The sequence below is a fragment of the Eptatretus burgeri genome, chromosome 9, assembly GCF_056783735.1.
Source record: "Eptatretus burgeri isolate ZD-2024b chromosome 9, Ebu_testis_v1, whole genome shotgun sequence".
Classification (NCBI taxonomy): domain Eukaryota; kingdom Metazoa; phylum Chordata; class Myxini; order Myxiniformes; family Myxinidae; genus Eptatretus; species Eptatretus burgeri.
The window spans coordinates 85,232,550-85,251,807 of NC_140969.1; the positions used below are offsets into that span (position 1 = coordinate 85,232,550).

Consider the following 19,258-nt stretch of genomic DNA (forward strand, 5'->3'; position numbering starts at 1 on the left):
CGAGCAAAATCGTTAAACGCAGGCACGGTCATTTTACAGGGCGCTACTCGCCCACACCCAATCTGTCCTTTAACGGACATGTATCATTTTAATAGCGATCAAACGCACAAATGCACCCAGAGAACAAGTTTTAAAGTCAATTGACACATGGGGAGGGAATACAAAAAGAAGTAATATAGTCAATAATCCCCCGCAATACGCACCGACTAGTCGACAAACAAATGGGAACCTTAAATAAGCTGAACCTTAAGGCCCCAGACACTCCTCAGTAGTCAGACAAGACTGAATACCGGAGGCTGCGTCCAGCACAACGCAGCGAGTTCCAAGTGGAGACATGGCTTGCTCAGTAACGGTCTCGGGTCACGGACCGGGATTTTCACGAGGGGGAGAGTGGGAATGATGTACTGTGTGGGGAAGGTTTACAACATCTTTCTACACATAAATCAATGCATATCCGATGTCACAATTAAATTCTCACAATTATTCTCATGCATACAATGTGGGAAATAACTACAGTTATGTTATTCAATGTTGCTCCTCAGAAGGCATCCTCACAGCAATATTATTATTGGTCTGTTTTGTGAAGTTATAAGTTTGTTATGCAACATTTAAAACTGACAACAGTTTTGCTAGGAACATTCACTTTGTCAGACAGTTGGTCTGTCCATCTTGTGCTTGGCTTGGCAATGTTTTACTGAACTTATTTATTTATTTATTTTTGTATTTGCATGTGTGTTAACATGAAGGAGAACTTACAATGAGCTTGTTTTGGTACTATCGACCCGAGCACACACAGGCTGGTCGCAACGCTGCACAACACGGAGAGGTATGTTGTCTGTCTGCATCACATTTTGTCCACTGTCATCTTGTGTAGAAAATGTCTGTCTGTCTGTCTGACAGTGTTGATGCATTCCACGAGGCTTTTTGTTCCATGCTACAAACACTTGAGTTATATAGGAACGGGTACTCTAGTTTAACTTGATCAAACAAATACTTGGATTATAAATCTGTTAGCTGCCATTTACTTTGCTAGACATTTAAAATAAAATGTTTCATAACATCCTGAAAAAACTCTTACTTTTACATTATGCTTAGCTTCAAACCAGAATGCTCACAGAGGAGCTTTACATTTATCACGTGCAGGATGAGGACATGAGGTGACCTCTTTGTACTACTATGTGAATTACAAGGCCAAATCAACAGGTGCCGTATATGGGATTTGAACCCGAGTTCCAACATGAGCGAGGTGCTCAGATGAGAGAAATGCATGGCAATGTGCTCAGATGCTTATTTTTTTTGTGACCTCTTTGTACTACTATATGAATTACAAGGCCAAATCAACAGGTGCCGTATATGGGGTTTGAAACCGAGTTCCAACATGAGCGAGGTGCTCAGATGATAGACATGCATGGCAATGTGCTCAGATGCTTGTTGTTATTTTTTTTGTGGCTGTTTTGTCATTGCATATTTTGAGGCTCGGGAAAATTAATACAACCCACACAGGAGTTAGCTGCTCAATTCATCGTGTCTTTGTCATCTTCACACTGACAACCCAGGGGCACAACACTATCCCTGTACCCCTTTTAAAAATAAATAAACGAATTAAAGCAAATAAATAAAAAACGGATTAGGTTGAGATTAAGCAGCCAAAAAAATAAAATAAATTAATTCCCACCTCACATGATACATGTGCAGAACAAACATCCCCACGCTACAGGCATCACAACTCCATCAAACCTGGTAGTCTTAAACTGCCAACCGTTCCTCCCAATATCCGTGTACACATTGCTTCTGCCCATTGCTTCAAAGTACTTCTCCAAATCCAGTGTAAATATAGTGTTGTGGTTGACGAAATTCGCAAACCACCATTCAGGTCCCTTAGGTGAGATATCTCTGTAAGTATATGTGTAGTTAGGCCCAAACCCGTTGTCTAGAGGGAATAAATGTCATTCATGCGGGCTGCGACTCTTCAGGATAGCCGTTTTTCTTTTACTATCTTTATTTTGGACCAGCCGCCATTATTACCACCACCAACCACGTCTCAACAGCCATCACACAACAACCACCAACCACAACGCCGCTTCACAACAACAACCACCAACCACAACTCCGCTTCACAACAACAACCACCAACCACAACGCCGCTTCACCACAACCGCCACGACCTTTACCGTCACAACTCGCCACCATCGCATCCACACCATCTCGCGCCACTCGTGGGCACCGATGCTGGACTCGTGTAGGGCGCGCACCGAGCAGCGTGTTCAAAAACATCACGGACTTTCCGAAGAAAAAATGGATCAAAAACGACTCACGCCCACTTTTGTTCCGTCCAATCGGTGAGCGAGGGGCGATTTGGCCCCGCCTCCAGGGCGTTGGAGGGCGGTCGCTATATGCAAATTCATGGATCAAAAAGCATTCACGCCCACTTTTCCTCGGGCCAATGGGGAGCCAGGTGAAGGGTCGGAGGCAGAGGGTCAAGGGTGAAAGAGCGAAGCCACGGGGCTTATAAAAACGGCTGCGTTCGTCAGTCAAGTCAGTTCAGTTGGAAGTTGGAAGTGTGCGGAGTTCAAGAGAGTCGTCGGTGGAGCTGGAAAGAAGTGGTACTAGTCAGAGTGAAGAGGACGGAGCTGTGGAGAGGTGACGGCGGTGAAGGCGGACGAGGGGGTGCTCGCGTCGGTGCCGGGAGCTGCACACCAGAGAGGCCAGCAACGCGACCGAGGTGGAGGAGGAGACGCTCGCCGCGGGACCCAAGACAGGGTGAAATCCTCCTTCCCCCGAGCATCAGCAACCCCCTCCTGTTTCCCCCCACGCTGAGATAGTGCGACAAAGGGGGCCCCCTTCCCACCCCCTACCAGACACTGTCCGCGAGGCCCGCAGAGTTGAGGCACCACCGCCGCTCCGCGTCTCATCATCAGACGTGTAGGCCCGACACGGTCTCGGCCCCAGGCCCGCCTACCCCCCTCATCCTGGAGGGTGGTTCTCTTTTCTTTTGCTTTGGGAATATGTGTTGTCGGCGCCGTCTGTGAAGTAAAATTGTATAAGTGTTGCCGTGTGCCCGGTAGTCGGTTAGATCTGCATTGTTGCATTTGCTTTTTGTGTAATATTGCATTGTCTTCTTCTTTTACATGTGCTTTTGGTGGAATTGTATATGTGTGCTTTCCGTTCATCGCGAAATAAATGTGCTTATTGTTGAACTGTTTTCCCGCTTCGCTTCGTCTTTTCTTTCATTGAATCTCCATCTTGCTTCACGTAAAGGGTTGGTCGTGGGCTAAAACGCCCGATAATTAATCGAACCGTCGAGGCCGACGAATAACACCGCTCGGTTATCCCGATAGTAGGGAACGGGTCGCTTAAAGTGGCCCGTGTCCGAAGTCGACCTGCGGCGAGGTGCGATCGCCCGGTCTACCCTCCGTGTGGGTACTTAGGTAGGTCGAATTTGGCGAGCAACCCTATCCCACGCGGGGGCCGATTGGCACGATCGTGGTGAGACCGAAAGGTCCACCCGTGACTGGTTCCCGGCGTTAGTCCGAGAGGGTCACGACTGGATTGTCCGTCCGGTGGGCGACGTGCCGCGATTCGAGTTACGTGGCCGTCCGCACGCCGGCGGGCGCGAATCCGCAACAATATCAACGGTCCCTGCTGCTACCCCCTTCTCCGAAAGACTGTTCCATGCATCAACAACCTTCTTTATCAAATCTCCTGCCTTTTTAGGTCATCTCTATCATCTCAGTAGAGATGACCTAATAACCCCAGTCTCGAAGTCTGTACGTCCATCCGTCCGTACGTACGTCCATCCGTCCACAATCAAACCGAGTGGAGACAAATAACCAATAGTGGAATGGATAGAGGTCGATGAGACATGCACAACGATATAACTTACAAGGTCGTCCAAGGTCGAGGTCAAAGTTGCGAAAATCGTATCTCCTCCCTCATTTATCAAGAGAGATCAAATGTTATTGGTGAATCAGATACTATGGACTATTAACTAGAACAACACGAGCCATTTTTTTGAAATTTGCTCTCGTTCCGATTTTATAGCCCTTCAAACTTCGTTCTGATTCCCCGTATGGGCCGTTCATAAAGTACGTACAAAAAAAAAAGGTATTAAAAAATTAAGAACCGGAACTCTCCGAGACAAATATTACATTTGATGCTTTTGTCAGATTTAACTAAAACAATGGAACACAAGTTTATGTGCACACTTACTTTCATTTATGACATTAACATTGTTTTGAATGTCAATTTGTACTTTTATTTTCAAAATTGACGTGCTGTGATATTAAAAGAAAAAGGTAAATTACACCGCTCGGGACTGCATCGTCATGGCTTACAAACATCGGTCCATAAGGAACTGCTGGCTTTGCAAGCGATTAGCGATGTATGAGGGGGTGGGTGGGTGGTCACTAGCCTGCATACAGAGGGGGGTGGGTGGTTTTGAAACCCAGAAGTGGAGCGTACCTACTTTATGAACTGCCCCTATTCCAGTCTGGCACAGAGTTACTTTCAACCTCTGGCAGAGATGACCGGCACTCCCTCTCGGGGGTATTTTTTATGTTGTAACCTTCTTTTTCACTTTCAAACTATCTTCTCTGGTTCGATCACTATCCGTCTTTGTTTTTTTTAAACTTGTGCTTATGTTATGGTTCCACCTTTCATTATCTTGAACATCTTCGTCAGTTCCCTATTTATGAAGTCCCGTCTCCTTCAGCCGCTCCTCACGGCATAGTATAGCTTAGCCCGGGATCACTGCTTAAGCGGCTCGTTTCCGTGCAGGCTCCGTCAAGGTATAAACTTCCAGCATTTCTGTCCGTGCGAATAATTAGGTACATCGACAATTCGGCGATCGACCCTGTAGGTCGACCCGACCAGAAGAGTTGGCTGGTTCATGGTGTGTTAAAAACACCCATAGCTGGGTTTCGGCGTTGATCCGGAAGCTGCGACTAGATTTCCGCGTTCGGTGGGCGCGCGCGGCTGCAATTGAGCTAAAGGCGGTCGTCGGCACGCGAAGTGGCGAAAATACACAACACAGTATTCTAAATTCCTGTACAGTGTTAACACTACCTTTTTTGATTTTTACTTTACACCTCTCTGAATACAACCTAAAACCCTGTTTGCTTTGCCTATAGCTGCCTGGCATTGTCCTGTCTGCTTACCCCACCCCCTCCCCCCCCCCACAATATCTGTTACCACCCACAGATCCTTCTTTTGTGTGACAAACTCCAAAATTTCCCCTTGCATCATGTAATATTGTTACGAATCTGGAAGCCATGAGCACTAAACATACAGGTCCTAAAGAAGAGTTATATCGGCAAGTATGTGTTTTTTTAGTTCGGGTCCCCGTCCCTCGTTTAATGGGTGAATAAATGTACATGCGCAGTTATTTTGATAGTTAGGATTTTTACATCACTCACAACAACTACGGCTACGACATCTACAACTACAACAACAACACCATCTTCGCTGTCACAGCGCCAACCCTCTGCTCTCGGCATTCTCCGCGCGCTCGCTGGTATGCGGGTGTGTTCGGAATTCGTTCGGGGTTGGAATTCCATTCCCAAATATGGTCATGAACCGGTTCGCTTGGCTGCGCGCCAAATAAGGGAATGCGTCGTGTCCCACCCACCGAGAGCGAGCCACACCTGAGCGGGCCACGCCTGAGCGGACCGCGTCCGAGAGCGATAAAAGGGACGGAGAGCAAATAATCGAGAGGATCTGCTCGAGCGTGGAGAGGAAGAATTCGGGGCCGTTCAAAATGCATCTCTCGAGGCTGGGCGAAAGGCATCTCGTCGCTGGCGTGCTCTGGTTCTCAGCTCGTGTCGTGGCTGGCGTGGTCTGCGTCTGGCTGCCCTGGTCCGTTCTTGGCCGACTGGGAAGGTGCGGACGTCAAGCCGTGCGCTCACGGCCAGGTAGCCTGTCACTTTCTTGTCCCTCAGCTCGACTTCCCTCCGAGCTGAAGGAATAATAAAGACCATTTTGGGTCCGTTTCTTTTTGGTGTGCGTCTGTCTGTGGGCCCGTCTTTAAGTAGGAATTGTTTAAGTGCTTGTGTGTAAATTTGCATTCTCCATTAGTCGTGACAACTCTGCCCTTACGTGCTTCCCTCGTTTCCCCGATTACTGTGAAGAAATACCCCGTTTGTTAAATGTATCAGCTTGTTTCTGTGTTTCTTCCATTGGCTTAGCATGGTGCGTGTTGATGAATTACAAAGGCTGTTGCCGCTGTAAATGTACGTTTGGACCGACGGGACTTCGGCAACCATCCGCTCGGGTTGCGCACGGGTCGGGCACGCTAACGGCTCAACTCGTACGAGTGCCGTTGAGGGTGTGAATACTCTGTAACTTGCCAACATGGATCTGTAGGTATTTTGAAGATTGGCAAATAACCCTGTACCACGTGGTGGAATTATTGACAATTCACGGTCCGGTAAGGGACCCTTACCTTCGGAGTTTTCCGAAAGGTACGATCTAGATTCTGGGTGTTCGGTGGAGTCGACCCTACTGCCCCACCTCGCAGTTGTGCTCGCAGCCGATACCCGGCTCCGCAACAATATCTATTTTCATTATTCTTATCCATCTCTAGGCTTAGTCGGTGTCGGTTTTTGTTTTTGTTTTCCCCCCGATCTCGATATACCTGATGGGTCATATCGTGGTATATCAATATTGTTAAAATTAGAAAAATGTTCAATTAAATTTTTTATGCAAGGTCCATTACGTATTCATATATGACATGCACATCATTGACACACAGTAAGCTTTTCAAGGTATTGCCCCCCCCCTCCAAGTGATTATTTTACTTCCAACTTCAACTTGTATTAAAAAAAAATTGTTTTAAAGTGAGATGAGCATTGGTAATCGACACAGGTCAGGATCCATTGCTATTGCCACACCGGTATGACGATTGCAGAATGCTTTACCGGTATGTTCATACCGGTATCGCTATTGCAGATCACCGACTTTGCACAGGATTTCAAAAGCACATCCGATTAACGAAAAATAACCAATTGCTTTAAAACTAGCCACGAGGGCAAAGAAAAACGCGATTGCTTGTACGGAGCAGATGAGCTCAATGCTGAGGGTTAAAAGTTGAAACCCACTGCACTTACTTCCTGGTACGTCTTGATGTCATACGTTTCACTGTTCCTCTTCCATGTTTAGCCGAGACGTTAAGTTCATCAAACGTTTTGAAAATCATGTGCGGTATTTAATGATTTGTTGGTGATGTACCGGGTTTTTTTGGGGGGGGGGGGGTTCGGTATACTGGTATATTCAGAATTCCATTACCAGTATATCATTGTTTAAAATTATATCGCTATAACCGGTATTTTGATATATCGCCAGACCCTACCCATCTCCAGCACTTTACATTTGAGTACGCTGAACTGTATCTGCCAATCATCTGCCCAATCTACGAGAGTACAGTCATTCCTCGCTTAACGTTGTGACTTCCTACACATTCCATTCATGCACACCTGAGTAAGTTCAGCTCAGGCCCCACTGATGTTATCGATGCACAGCTCTGTGTATACAAGGCCGATACCGTACGTACTCTGGGTGTGGTTACACATCAGTATTTATGGTATGGCTTGTAAACCCAACCAGCCATTCCACAAGCCCTCAACCTCCTCACTAGTACCTTATCAAATGCTTTTTTCCTTTTTTAAGTCAAGATACACGACACTCCACTGCACTTCCGTCATCCACCCAGTCAGAAACTACGGCAAATACTTCATAGAATTCCAAGAAATTTGTTAAACATGATCTCCCTTCAGTAAATCCATGGTGACTACCTTTAATTGGTTTTAATTTATTGAACTGGAAGCACCCGCTCCCTCCGGGAGCCGTCAAGGGGGTCATGTTATTATATTGTTGCGAATTCGCGCCCGCCGGCGTGCGAACGGCCACGTAACTCGAATCGCGGCACGTCGCCCACCGGAACGGACAATTCAGTCGTGACCCTCTCGGAACAACGCCGGGAGCTAGTCACGGGTGGGGGTTTAACCTCACCATGATCGTGCCAATTGCCCACCCGTGCAGGATAGGGTTGCTCGCCAAATTCGATCTACCTAAGTACCTGTGCGAATGGTCGACCGGGCGATCGTACCACGCCACAGGCCGACTCCGGACACGAACCGCTTAAGCGGTCCGTTCCGTTCTACAGTTATAACCGAGCGGTTATCGTCGGCCTTGACGGTTCCGATTAATTACCGGGATGTTGAACCCACTACGAACCCCTTACGTGATGCAAGATGGAGAGTCAAACAAAGGAAAGGACGCAGCGAAACGGGGAGCAAGTTCACACACACACAGACAAGCACGTATCCACAACAAAAGAAAAATGCACATAAAAAGCTAAGGAAGAGTTAAAACCGAATACGCATACACACGGCAACACTTAATACTACTTTAAGGACAGGCGCCACCCACAGTCATTTTCACAAACCCAAAGAAAAGAAAGGACTTCCCTTGGTGCGGCCGTCGAGTCCTCCTCCCACGACCTCCACTCTGAGCTCCGCTTCCTTCGCCGTCCTCCACTGCCGACTCGACCAGACTCGACGACGACACAGCTCGACTTCAACGAGCTCCTCGGGCTCCGCGAATTCCACGAGCTCCACACCGACGCAGAGACACTCGACCACGACGACACAGCTCGACTTCAACGAGCTCCTCGGGCTCCGCGAGTTCCACGAGCTCCACACCGACGCAGAGACACTCCACCATGACGACAGCTCAGCAAGGATCCAACAACGACTTCGGACGGAGGCGAGTTCCACGAGTCGGGGAGAGAGCGAGAGGAAGTGGGAGAGCGCAGGAAGAGGGAGAGAACGCGCCCCGCCCGTGTCCGACTTTTATAGCACGGGGCTCCACCCTTCACTCCGCCCCGTTTTCGGCTCCACCCTCCTTCGAGAGGTTTCTCGAAAAGGGGCGTTCCCTCACCCCGACCGCCTCATGCTGTTCATTCACCAATTGGCGGCGAGCTGCCCCTCCCCCTTCCCTCACACCAAGCGTGGGGAAGAATGGCGGGAAAAGCCCACCAGCATCGTTGGCGGTTTTTGTTTGTTTCAAATAAAAAAATAGAGAAAGAAAAACGACTAACTGGCGGATCGCAGCCCGAATGGATCACAAAAATTCCCTCTATACAATGGGTTTGGGCTAACTACACATGTACCTATCGAGATATCTCACCTGAGGGCCCTTTATGGTGTAATGCGAATTTCCACAGCCGTAACAATATTTATGCCTATTTTACTCCAAGGGGTCCCAGGATTACACACCCAAAAAATGGTTGTGATCGGTTCAGCCGTTTTTGCGGTACCTGGGAACACAGACAGACAGACAGACAGACAATTATAGTAAGATGATCCCTATCTGATCCCAAATTAACATCTCCAACATCTTCCCAACAACTTGAGTTATACAAACAGGTCTATAGTTCCCCAATTATTCTCTGGAAACTTTATTAAATAGTGGTGTTGCATTTAATACTCTGCAATCCTTCAGTACCTGTCCTGATTCCGTTGAGCTGTCAACATCATGCTTCTCTACTCGGTTCGCGAGGTGACTCCAATGAGCTGTTAAAGATATCGCTGTTAACATCATGCCCATACACCTGTTACACCACCTCCATGCCCGCTCTCCCCCCCCCCCCCAAAAAAAAATATTTGCTGAAGTATCCCTCTTGTCCATCCCTTTGCATTCTCGCTTACCTCGCATCACTAAAGAAAGAAAGAAAAATGAAAAAGCTGATTATACTTGCACAATGCATTGAACACCTAAATCAGAAACAGGAGGTTGGAGTTGTGTCTCCGGATATATCCCATGTCTTCAACACAGTCTGACACCTGGCTCTGCTTCCCAAGCTCTTTGTGTGTAGCATTCGTTGCTGTCTTCTTTCCTGCCTGACTTTCTTCATGCATGAAAACTGTGTGTAGTTTCTTGATGATTGCTTTTCAACTATTCTACTTGTGGAGGCTAGCTGGCATGGCCAAAAGCGCCTTGTGACCAATTCTCTTGGTTTCCATGAATGATGTCTTTTTGTGACTCAACATTGTCTAACAGTTCTCCATTCAAGTGATGGGGAGTGATAATGGCATCTCCCACGCAGACCCCAAAAATATCAAAAACTTGCTCAGTACCTGGAACATGACATTTAACGCACATAAGTCTCATTCTTACAATTAATGTCTGCAAGGATGCTCGATAAAACCCACCTAGCTATTTCTGTGATAACCCCTCGAGGACGTTTGGTTCCTGAATTTTTGGGCCTCATCAGCTGGTGACCCCTCTTGAGAAGTTCACATCTCCAAGCTGGCCATTAAAGCCAGGCACAGACTAGGAATTCTGTGCTTGTAAAAGGCCTTCTTTGGTTCTGCAGAGCTTCTCATCATATATCAAGCATTCATTTGAAGCTCATTGGATTGTTGTTCTGAATGACATATGTAACATACATGCTTCCCATCTCACTTTCCTGGAAGCTGTGGAGGTCAAGGCTCCGAGAATCTTGGGCATCACCCATCTCACATGTCCACATGGCTTACTACTTTCTCACTAAACTAGTTGGTGGCCATTCATTCTTGGTGACCTCAGCAAAATCCGAACAGTTTATAACATGTAAATCAATGAGATACGTTCCAGCCCCCCCCCCAAATTTAAGTCCAAAAATCATTAATAATTTTATAAATAAGACATTTAATAGTAAAATAATAACAATGGAGTAAAATATGATCAAATAGAAGGCTTTTCTGCTTCGAGTACTTGTACAGGACCACAAATAAAAATGCAGGACCGCAAGTCACCAACCGCCACAAATATGCTCTCAGAAGACACTGATGTGGTCGATGCCAGAAGACGTAGAATGTAGATTTTGAATGAGAGATGAGGGGGTTAAAAGCATGAAAGTAAGCATTGTCGATTAGGAGAAGTCATTGGTCAAGCATATCACGTCTGAGGAGGTTAAACGGAGAGGACAGAAGGTCTGTAGCCTCAAGCTGAGCGGACACCCATCATGCTTTGCATAATGATTCCTGTGCTGTTTTAATAAATTTTTTTTTATGCTTCCCTCAATTTTGTTTTTCTTGTCTTTCATTTTGCTAAACAGAATGAGATATTTGCCTCTCGACATCAAGATGCAAACAGCGTGGCTTGCATAGAAGACAAATGCTTTGTTCTCACTTACCTTGAGTATTGCAGGTGAGTTTGGGACATTTGGTTTTGATTTTTAAATGTTGCTTTGATAAGTTCCAAAGCAGGAACCTCCTGCATGGTGGTTCGATGGAACCTTGTTACCTTCGCATTCTGCGAAAGGTTATATTTTGGTCGGCGTGTATTTATTTATTTATTTATTTATTTATTTGTAATCTTGTGATTCGTATAACTCAAAAAGTATTAAACCTAATTGCATGAAATTTGGTGGGATGATTGGTGATTAGATTTTGGGATCGTTCGGGTCAAAGGTCAAGGTCACGAAAAGGTCAAAATCATCTTTCTACGATAACACGGTCAATTTATATTCAATTTGCATGCAACTAACGCCAAAATGTTCAGAATTCAACGCCTCATCTTGTGATATGCAATATGACACAATGACGCCCATACTCTTGTTACTGGTTAGGGGTCAAAGGTCAGGGGGGTCACGACCTTGAAAAATATGCTGTTTTTGTCATAACGCGGTCAATTCTTGTTCGCTTTACATGAACCCAGCACCAAAATGTTCAGAATTTAATGCCCAATCTTGTGACACAATGACGTCATAACACATGTCACCGGTTGGGGTAAAATGTCGGGGGGGGGGGTGTCACGCCCTTGAAAAATATGCGGTTTTCGACATAACTCAGTCAATTCTTATTCGATTTGCATGAAACCAGCATCAAACGAGATTACCTTCTCTTGTTGAAACGTTGTATTCACCGAGCTTGCGAGTGAAGACTCGCCAAAACGACGTGAGTTGATTGTTGTTTAGTCCGTAGCTCCCGAAAGTCGGGGGGGGGGTCATGACATTATAGATATGTGGTTTGTGTCATAAGACCATTGATATGAAACCAGTTCCCGACACTCATACCAAGAACAAAAAAAGTAGTGGCGGCGAAGGTATGCGCTCTATGAGTGCCCGTTCTAGTTCATCGCTGTGTTTATTACCTCCGCCACCGGAAGTTATGTTTTCACCCCTGTCTGTCGTCTGTCTGAGTAGGATATCTCAAAAAGTTATGGATGTATTTCGATGAAACTTTGTGGACAGCTTGGGTGCATTACAGGGAGGAATTGATTTGATTTTGGTGAAGCTCCAGATATGGGAACTTAAAAAAAAATTTAAGTTGTAGATGGATGGATGGATGGACGGATTATGACAAAACTAGGTGGATGAGTTGGTTCGGTGACGAGAACCAGCCGATTCGACTTTGGTTCAGGTCCAGATCCAGATCTGGCCTCTCAGTGGGGTACAAAACGTAAATTGTTCAGCCTGGCGGAGGTATGCGCTCTACCGAGCACCATTTTAGTTTGGATTGCGTTCTCACTAAATATGCTGCAACTCATTAGTGTCTACCTCATGTAAATTCTGCCTCCAGGTTTCGTGCTGAGGAAATGCGCAGACGGACGAAGGCAATTGCAGGGTGCGGAGCCCGAAACCTTGTCCCACCACTTCTGGCATACTCCCGTCTGGCCCACCAGCACCTCCATCACGGTGTCAGCTCTTCTTTGGTGTTTGTGTGCCGCCGCGTCTATGATTTTCGCTTGGGAAGGATTTTGAAGAATCCTGTCTGATTGCACTTCTGCACAATATCCCTCTTATCTTTCTCCTATTTCCTGATTGCACTCCTGCACAGATGTCCATACCTCACCCCCAATCTCTTAACCTTTCTATGTCACCCCCACCCGACCTTCCAAGTTGATGTTCATTTTTCCGGACTGGCAAAGCCTCGATTGAGTGATAATGGACGCATTGCAACTGGAATTAAAGCTGACCAAAGCCACATTGGTGTGAAGGCAAGGCGCTTGGTTAGCGCAGCAGGTGGCGTTCTGCCTAATACCCTGCAAGGTTGTGGCTTGGACCAAACGTGATGTTCCAGGCTGAACGTAATTTTGATCACCGGATGGTTGAAGCAAAATTTATTTTGCGGCCTTTCTCATCTTCACATCCCTGCGACGCTCTTCACCTGTGTACAACTGTGCCGTGCCTCCAATTCCATTTGTAGGGAAACATCTTCTCGGAGGCGGCGGGTTGCATTTGCCATGTCGCCGTTTGAAAATTTGTGAAACTTCTGCCGGCACATTAGCGTCGTACTTATTTCTTTAATTTTATGTTACATGAAGGATGGAGCAACAGAGTGGTTTCTGCCTGCAAAGCCCATAGTCTAGGTCATTCCCAAGCCAGCTAGAATTTTGTAGATTTATGTTTGCCTCCGGCCTATGCTATCGCCCAAGGTCGAATTTGTTATTTAACGTTTTGTTCGTTGCAGTTTGTTCCGAGAGCTGTAGAAATGTATTTCTTTCTTTTTCTATGATGCTTTAACTTCCAACACGCCCCATTGTGGGAAGCAGTCCCTCAAATTGTGGAACCAAAATTCAAGCAGCACTTGATTTCCCAGCATCAACCCTATGACAGTTGCACTTGGCATTTGGTTTCGATATCCTTAGAAACTCGTCTCGTGTGCTGTGAGGCCAGGAAGGAACCGCGGAACGTAATTGTGTGGATCAAATTGTGTCCCTAAAGCTGGTCGCTTCCGTTACTCGTGTCGGGTGTTCCCGGACAGTTTGAAGCCCAAACGGACTCGTGCCATGTTTTAGCTTTGCGCGGACGTCGACGGACGCACCACCTCCTGCCGCCTTTCTCTATTGCTCTGCACTTTGACCAGCGTAGATTGTATGCTAAGCACATGTGTAAGTCTTTTAAACCGTTCGTTTGCTTGTGGATTTGCTCACAGCGAGGAGAACCTGTAGCCTTAATGTACATAATACTTTGTGCCTCCATTTAGACGATCTCCTAATATCTTTCCCAATGTGTGCGTACATTCGAGCGAAAGGAATGCGTTTAAATGCATAACATGGGCCGCTTTGAATGGCACGGATTCGCTCGCTGTGCCAAGAGCGAGGTAGAAACTTTTCAAGTTATATTATTGTATTATACTTTTCCATTACACGATGTGGCGCAAATGGCCATCTAGCCAATTTTACTGGTTTACTCCTCCCTTTTCCCTACACCCCCTGCCATCATCTCACCCACGTTTTGAGCATTCCCTCCAAGATGTGCTGAAAATCCAGATTTACTGTTTCAGTGGTTTTTGTTTGTGCATTTTTCGTATGCTATTTATAAACCAAGCTTAGCGATATCTAACAAAAAGGACTTCGATGAGGAAACTCGTCAGGGTTCCAATTCCTACGCCATAAAAGTATCCTCTTTTTGGGGGGGAGGGTTTACAAGTCAACACACATTTAAATCACTCTCGCCTACAAACGTGTTGAAATAAGTCTAGACGTGTGGACCAGAAATGGATTACATTTGTCGTCGGCAATATGATTTCTCCATCACAGCGTGAGGCGAGCATCAGGAAAGCAAATGGGGTCCGTGCCACAAACTGTCCTCCACTTCTGCGGCACACAGCAGTTGCAATCATTGTGGGGTGGGGGGGGGGAATCCTACCCTTTTGGAGCCGTCTGCCTGGGATATAGATATTTGCCAGTGTCTTTCAGCACCACCAGAATGTATTGATGCAACACATCCTGTTTACAGGGTTGGGGATGCCAGGGAATGTTGGGGCAGAGAGTTTTGGAAGTTGAGAAGTGCTGTGTACTGGACAAATGGTTGGATGTTTGGAAATGGTGGATTATATTCTCCGTATGTGATGAAATTGCCGGATTGGTGCATTTTTATTATTATTATTATTATTTTTAATAATAGGGTGGGATGGCGCTTTTGTTAGTTCAGCAGAGGCTCGCCCAGCGGTCGTTGCTTTAAAGGGAGACCTCCATCCTCCTGCCATCAGCACCACAGTGCAGGTGTGGTTGCTACTTGGGTGTAAAGGACTGGCAAACTCAACAAATGGGTGCTGCCGACCATTTGTGCATTCGGAGATAGGGTGTTCATGACTCCACCATTCTGGGCAAGTCATTGGTTCGCTCCTGTTGGGGTCGTCAATGATTGTTGGGGGGCATTGAAGGGGAAATGTCACACACGAGGTGATTTGGGAGGGGGTGGGAGAGGGAATCCTTTAGTCATGTGAGACGGCCTTGTGCTGAAACAAGTGCAGCAATGAAGTGATGTCATTATTTTCAGAAAGTGCAGGTTCACTGAATTGTTTGTTTTCGTCTCCATCCATAAGTGGGCATTTTTTTTTATTTGAGTATGTTGTGTTTAATAATTCCACAACACACCAACTCACTGAAGTGTGCAGCAAACTGCCTCGCTGCGCAACATAAACGATGAACTTCGAACGATATGAACCACCATAATAATTGTCGTCCTGCCATTGCGCTTCGGTGGTGCATTTGATGGCAGTGTCAAATTATTATAACGTTGTGAAATAAACTACCTTCATTATCAGGGAATCTTGCTGTCATGTGATTTTGGTTGTGATTGAAGCCAAAAAGTAAGCTGTGATGCCTGGGTAGTCCCAGAGGAATACAACTCGGTGGTCAAAACGTCAGATCCGTGCCTTGCCGATTGAGGAGCTATCTGTTTTGGTTGTGCCTTCATTTCTGCAGACGGTCTTTTGCATGAAACATGCCAACCACTTATCAATTTGTTTATACTGGAGGAGCTGCTGCCCACAAACCAACCACACTCTGAGAAGAAGCAGTGTAACCTGATGTTGAGAAACCTCCAAGAAGACCAGACCACATGCCGCCTGCAGCCAAGGCAGGAATATGTCGTGTTCAGGGTTCCAGTGATAACTCACCCACTATTCATGAAGGACACCGTGTGATCTTTAATGTCTACCAACTAATATTAGCAGAAGGAACACCCAGTTTATCTTCCGTCAGAGGGATGGCACACATGCCTGTGAAACAACACCAGGATGATGTTTTATAGCTGGGGCGGGAGTCAAACCCAAACTCAACAACCTCAGAGGTGAGTGTGCATAGCTCGACTCTCAAACCAACCCACAACTGGTGGCTTGTACTAGTTGGTCCCTTCATTCATGTATATTGGCAGGTCTGTGTAACTTTGTCGATGCTAAGACATAGCTGCTGGAGTGTTCATTGTGTTATGAAGAGTTGTTTGGGACATTGCAGGAGAACACCCTGATTGCCCTGAAACCTCCAACTACACAAAATGATGTCATCGCTCGCTCACAAACATCAGGATTTGTTGAAGATAAAGTCACGAATTACATCTGGATATATACAAACTATAGGGTTTTGTATATATCTATTTTTATAATGTGACTTTATAAAATTAAAATATTATCCTGTCACTTTAAAATTACAAATGGCCATCACCCTCAGATAATCAGTTACGCATGTGAACTGTAAGCATACTTGATAAAACCCTTAACTACCCGCAATGACGTCATCGCTCACTCAGCATGGGTGGCCAGTGTTTCAGGCTGAAGTGGTTGGGTAATGACATGCTGCATGAGGATAACGATATGTGTAGTTCTGGCACTTTAAGTGTACATTATGAAGACACATAGCATCTCGCACTGCTCCCAGCATGCCCCGTGCAGCTGGCTGGCACACGCGTGCATGATTGAAACAACCCATTCCACCGAGTGGTGGTGGAAAATACAACTGCAACATGTCCTTTTCTTTGAAAATCAAACTTGTGATTGAAATGGTCAACATGAGTCTCTCTCAGTGATCTGTTGTGATTGGATGACTGCGACCAATGATACAAACACTGTCAAAAAGGTCCCATGCCATCATTGAGTACAAAACTGAATTTAACACAAACAGTGGAAACTACTGTAGAAGGCACTTGGTTGAGCGCATACCTCCGCCAGGCTGAACGGTTTACATTTTGTATCCCACTGATGTCGGATCTGGATCCAGACCGGAACCAAAATCAAATCAGCTTGTGCTTGTCACCGATCCAACTCATCCACCAAGTTTTGTCACAATCCGTCCACAACTTTTTGAGATAACGTGCTATATGTAGTTTTTGGCCCGTCACTCAATGGTGAAGAATCACTTTTTAAAATTTCAGCATCCGGATCTTCACCACAATCAAATCATTTCGTCCTTGTCCCGTACCCAACCTGCCCACCAAATTTTGTCTGAATCCGTCCACAACTTTTTGAGATATCCTGTTCGGGTGAAAACATAACCTGTCGTGGCAGAGGTAATGAAGAGTTCACAGGTTGATCCATGAATGACCATCCCTTACTGAAACACGGAGTCAGGTGTTGAGTCTCAGCCACCCCGAGTGAGTCATGCCCTTAAATTCTAAGGTGTGGTGCCCTCCGATATCTCATTGCCCCGATGTGTAATTATAATGAGACACGCCCTCGGATACCTCGACACCTACGTATAGCGAGACACACCCTCGGATACCTCGACACTCCTACGTATCGCGAGACACGCCCTCGGATACCTCGACACGCCGACGTATAGCGAGACGCCCTCGTATAGCGAGAAACGCCCTCGGATACCTCGACACACCGACGTATAGCGAGATACGCCCTCGGATACCTCGACACGCCGACGTATAGCGAGATACGCCCTCGGATACCTCGACACGCCGACGTATAGCGAGATACGCCCTCGGATACCTCGACACACCGACGTATAGCGAGATACGCCCTCGGATACCTCAACACGCCGACGTATAGCGAGACGCCCTCGGATACCTCGACACACCAACATATAGCGAGACATGCCCTCGGATACCTCGACACGCCGACGTATAGCGAGACGCCCTCGGATAGCAAGACACTCCTACGTAAAGCGAGACACACCAACATATAGCGAGACACGCCCTCGGATACCTTGACATGCCGACGTATAGCGAGACACGCCCTTGGATACCTCGACATGCCGACGTATAGCGAGACACGCCCTCGGATACCTCGACACTCCTACGTATAGCGAGACGCCCTCAGATACCTCGACACTCCTACATATAGCGAGACACGCCCTCGGATACCTCGACACGCCGACGTATAGCGAGACACGCCCTCATATAGCAAGACACGCCCTCGGATACCTCGACACACCAACGTGTAGCGAGACACGCCCTCGGATACCTCGACACGCCGACGTATAGCGAGATACGCCCTCGGATAGCAAGACACTCCTACGTAAAGCGAGACACACCAACATATAGCGAGACACGCCCTCGGATACCTTGACACGCCGACGTATAGGAATTACGGTTTGTTGTGTGTTTTATGTGTTTGACCCGAACACTGTTCCGACATCTTGCGTACATAATATATAGATGGCATCTGAGGTGGCCAAAGTTTCGTTGACGGTTCAGTCCAGTACTTGAATAACAAGTGAAAAGGGAAAGTATTAAAATCATGGGGGTAAGATGACCTCGAGCCCAAGATCATACCTGCCAACCCGACCGATTTAGCCGGTCGACTACCGATTTTCGAGGCTATCTACGGGCTAACGATTTTACATGCTTAATCTACCGGTTTTTAAAATTCAGGGAAAATTTTTTTTTATCCGAGTTGCAGAATTCGATACTGCACAGTACCTTGCAGTTTACGATTTTCTGTCGTCTTTGCGCGCGTCTACACCGTTACACGCGTCTACACCGTTACACGCGTCTTCACCGTTACACGCGTCTACACCGTCACACGCGTCCACACCGTTACACGCGTCTTCACCGTTACACGCGTCCTCACCGTTACACGCGTCCTCACCGTTACACGCGTCCACACCGTTACACGCGTCCACACCGTTACACGCGTCCACACCGTTACACGCGTCCACACCGTTACACCGTTACACGCGTCTACACCGTGACACGCGTCTACACCGTGACACGCGTCTACACCGTGACACGCGTCTATCGCTGGCGTCGCATGGTCGAGTGGACAACACCAAAGCCATTTTTCGCGCGGATGCTTTCACAACAATCACAATGGACACGTCTGAAAAGAAAAAGCCACCTTTGCTGAACGACAATGTTTTCAAGGACGAGTGGACAAAAGAACATTCGTGGATCAAGGCATCGCGGAAAGGTTCGAAGCACGCGTTCTGTGAACTGTGCAGGACTGATATATCTGTGTCTCACAGCGGCGACGGAGATATGGCCACTCACATTAAAACGAGCAAACACGTGGAAAACGCGAACGCTGTCAATAGCACGCCCTTC

General features: G+C 46.8%; 1 protein-coding gene across 2 annotated transcripts in view; it reads left to right on the forward strand.

The window, feature by feature from the left end:
- Positions 1-15,537, forward strand: part of LOC147020510 (bromo adjacent homology domain-containing 1 protein-like) — a 78,042-nt gene extending 62,505 nt beyond the window's left edge. For both annotated transcript variants that reach the window (XM_085895908.1, XM_085895907.1), the window contains exons 5-7: positions 747-826; positions 11,096-11,187; positions 12,561-15,537. In XM_085895908.1, coding sequence (XP_085752034.1) covers positions 747-826; positions 11,096-11,187; positions 12,561-12,756 — 368 coding nt within the window. In that variant the 3' untranslated portion in view covers positions 12,757-15,537. The remainder of the gene's footprint in view (positions 1-746; positions 827-11,095; positions 11,188-12,560) is intronic.
- The last annotated feature ends 3,721 nt before the right edge of the window (positions 15,538-19,258 follow it).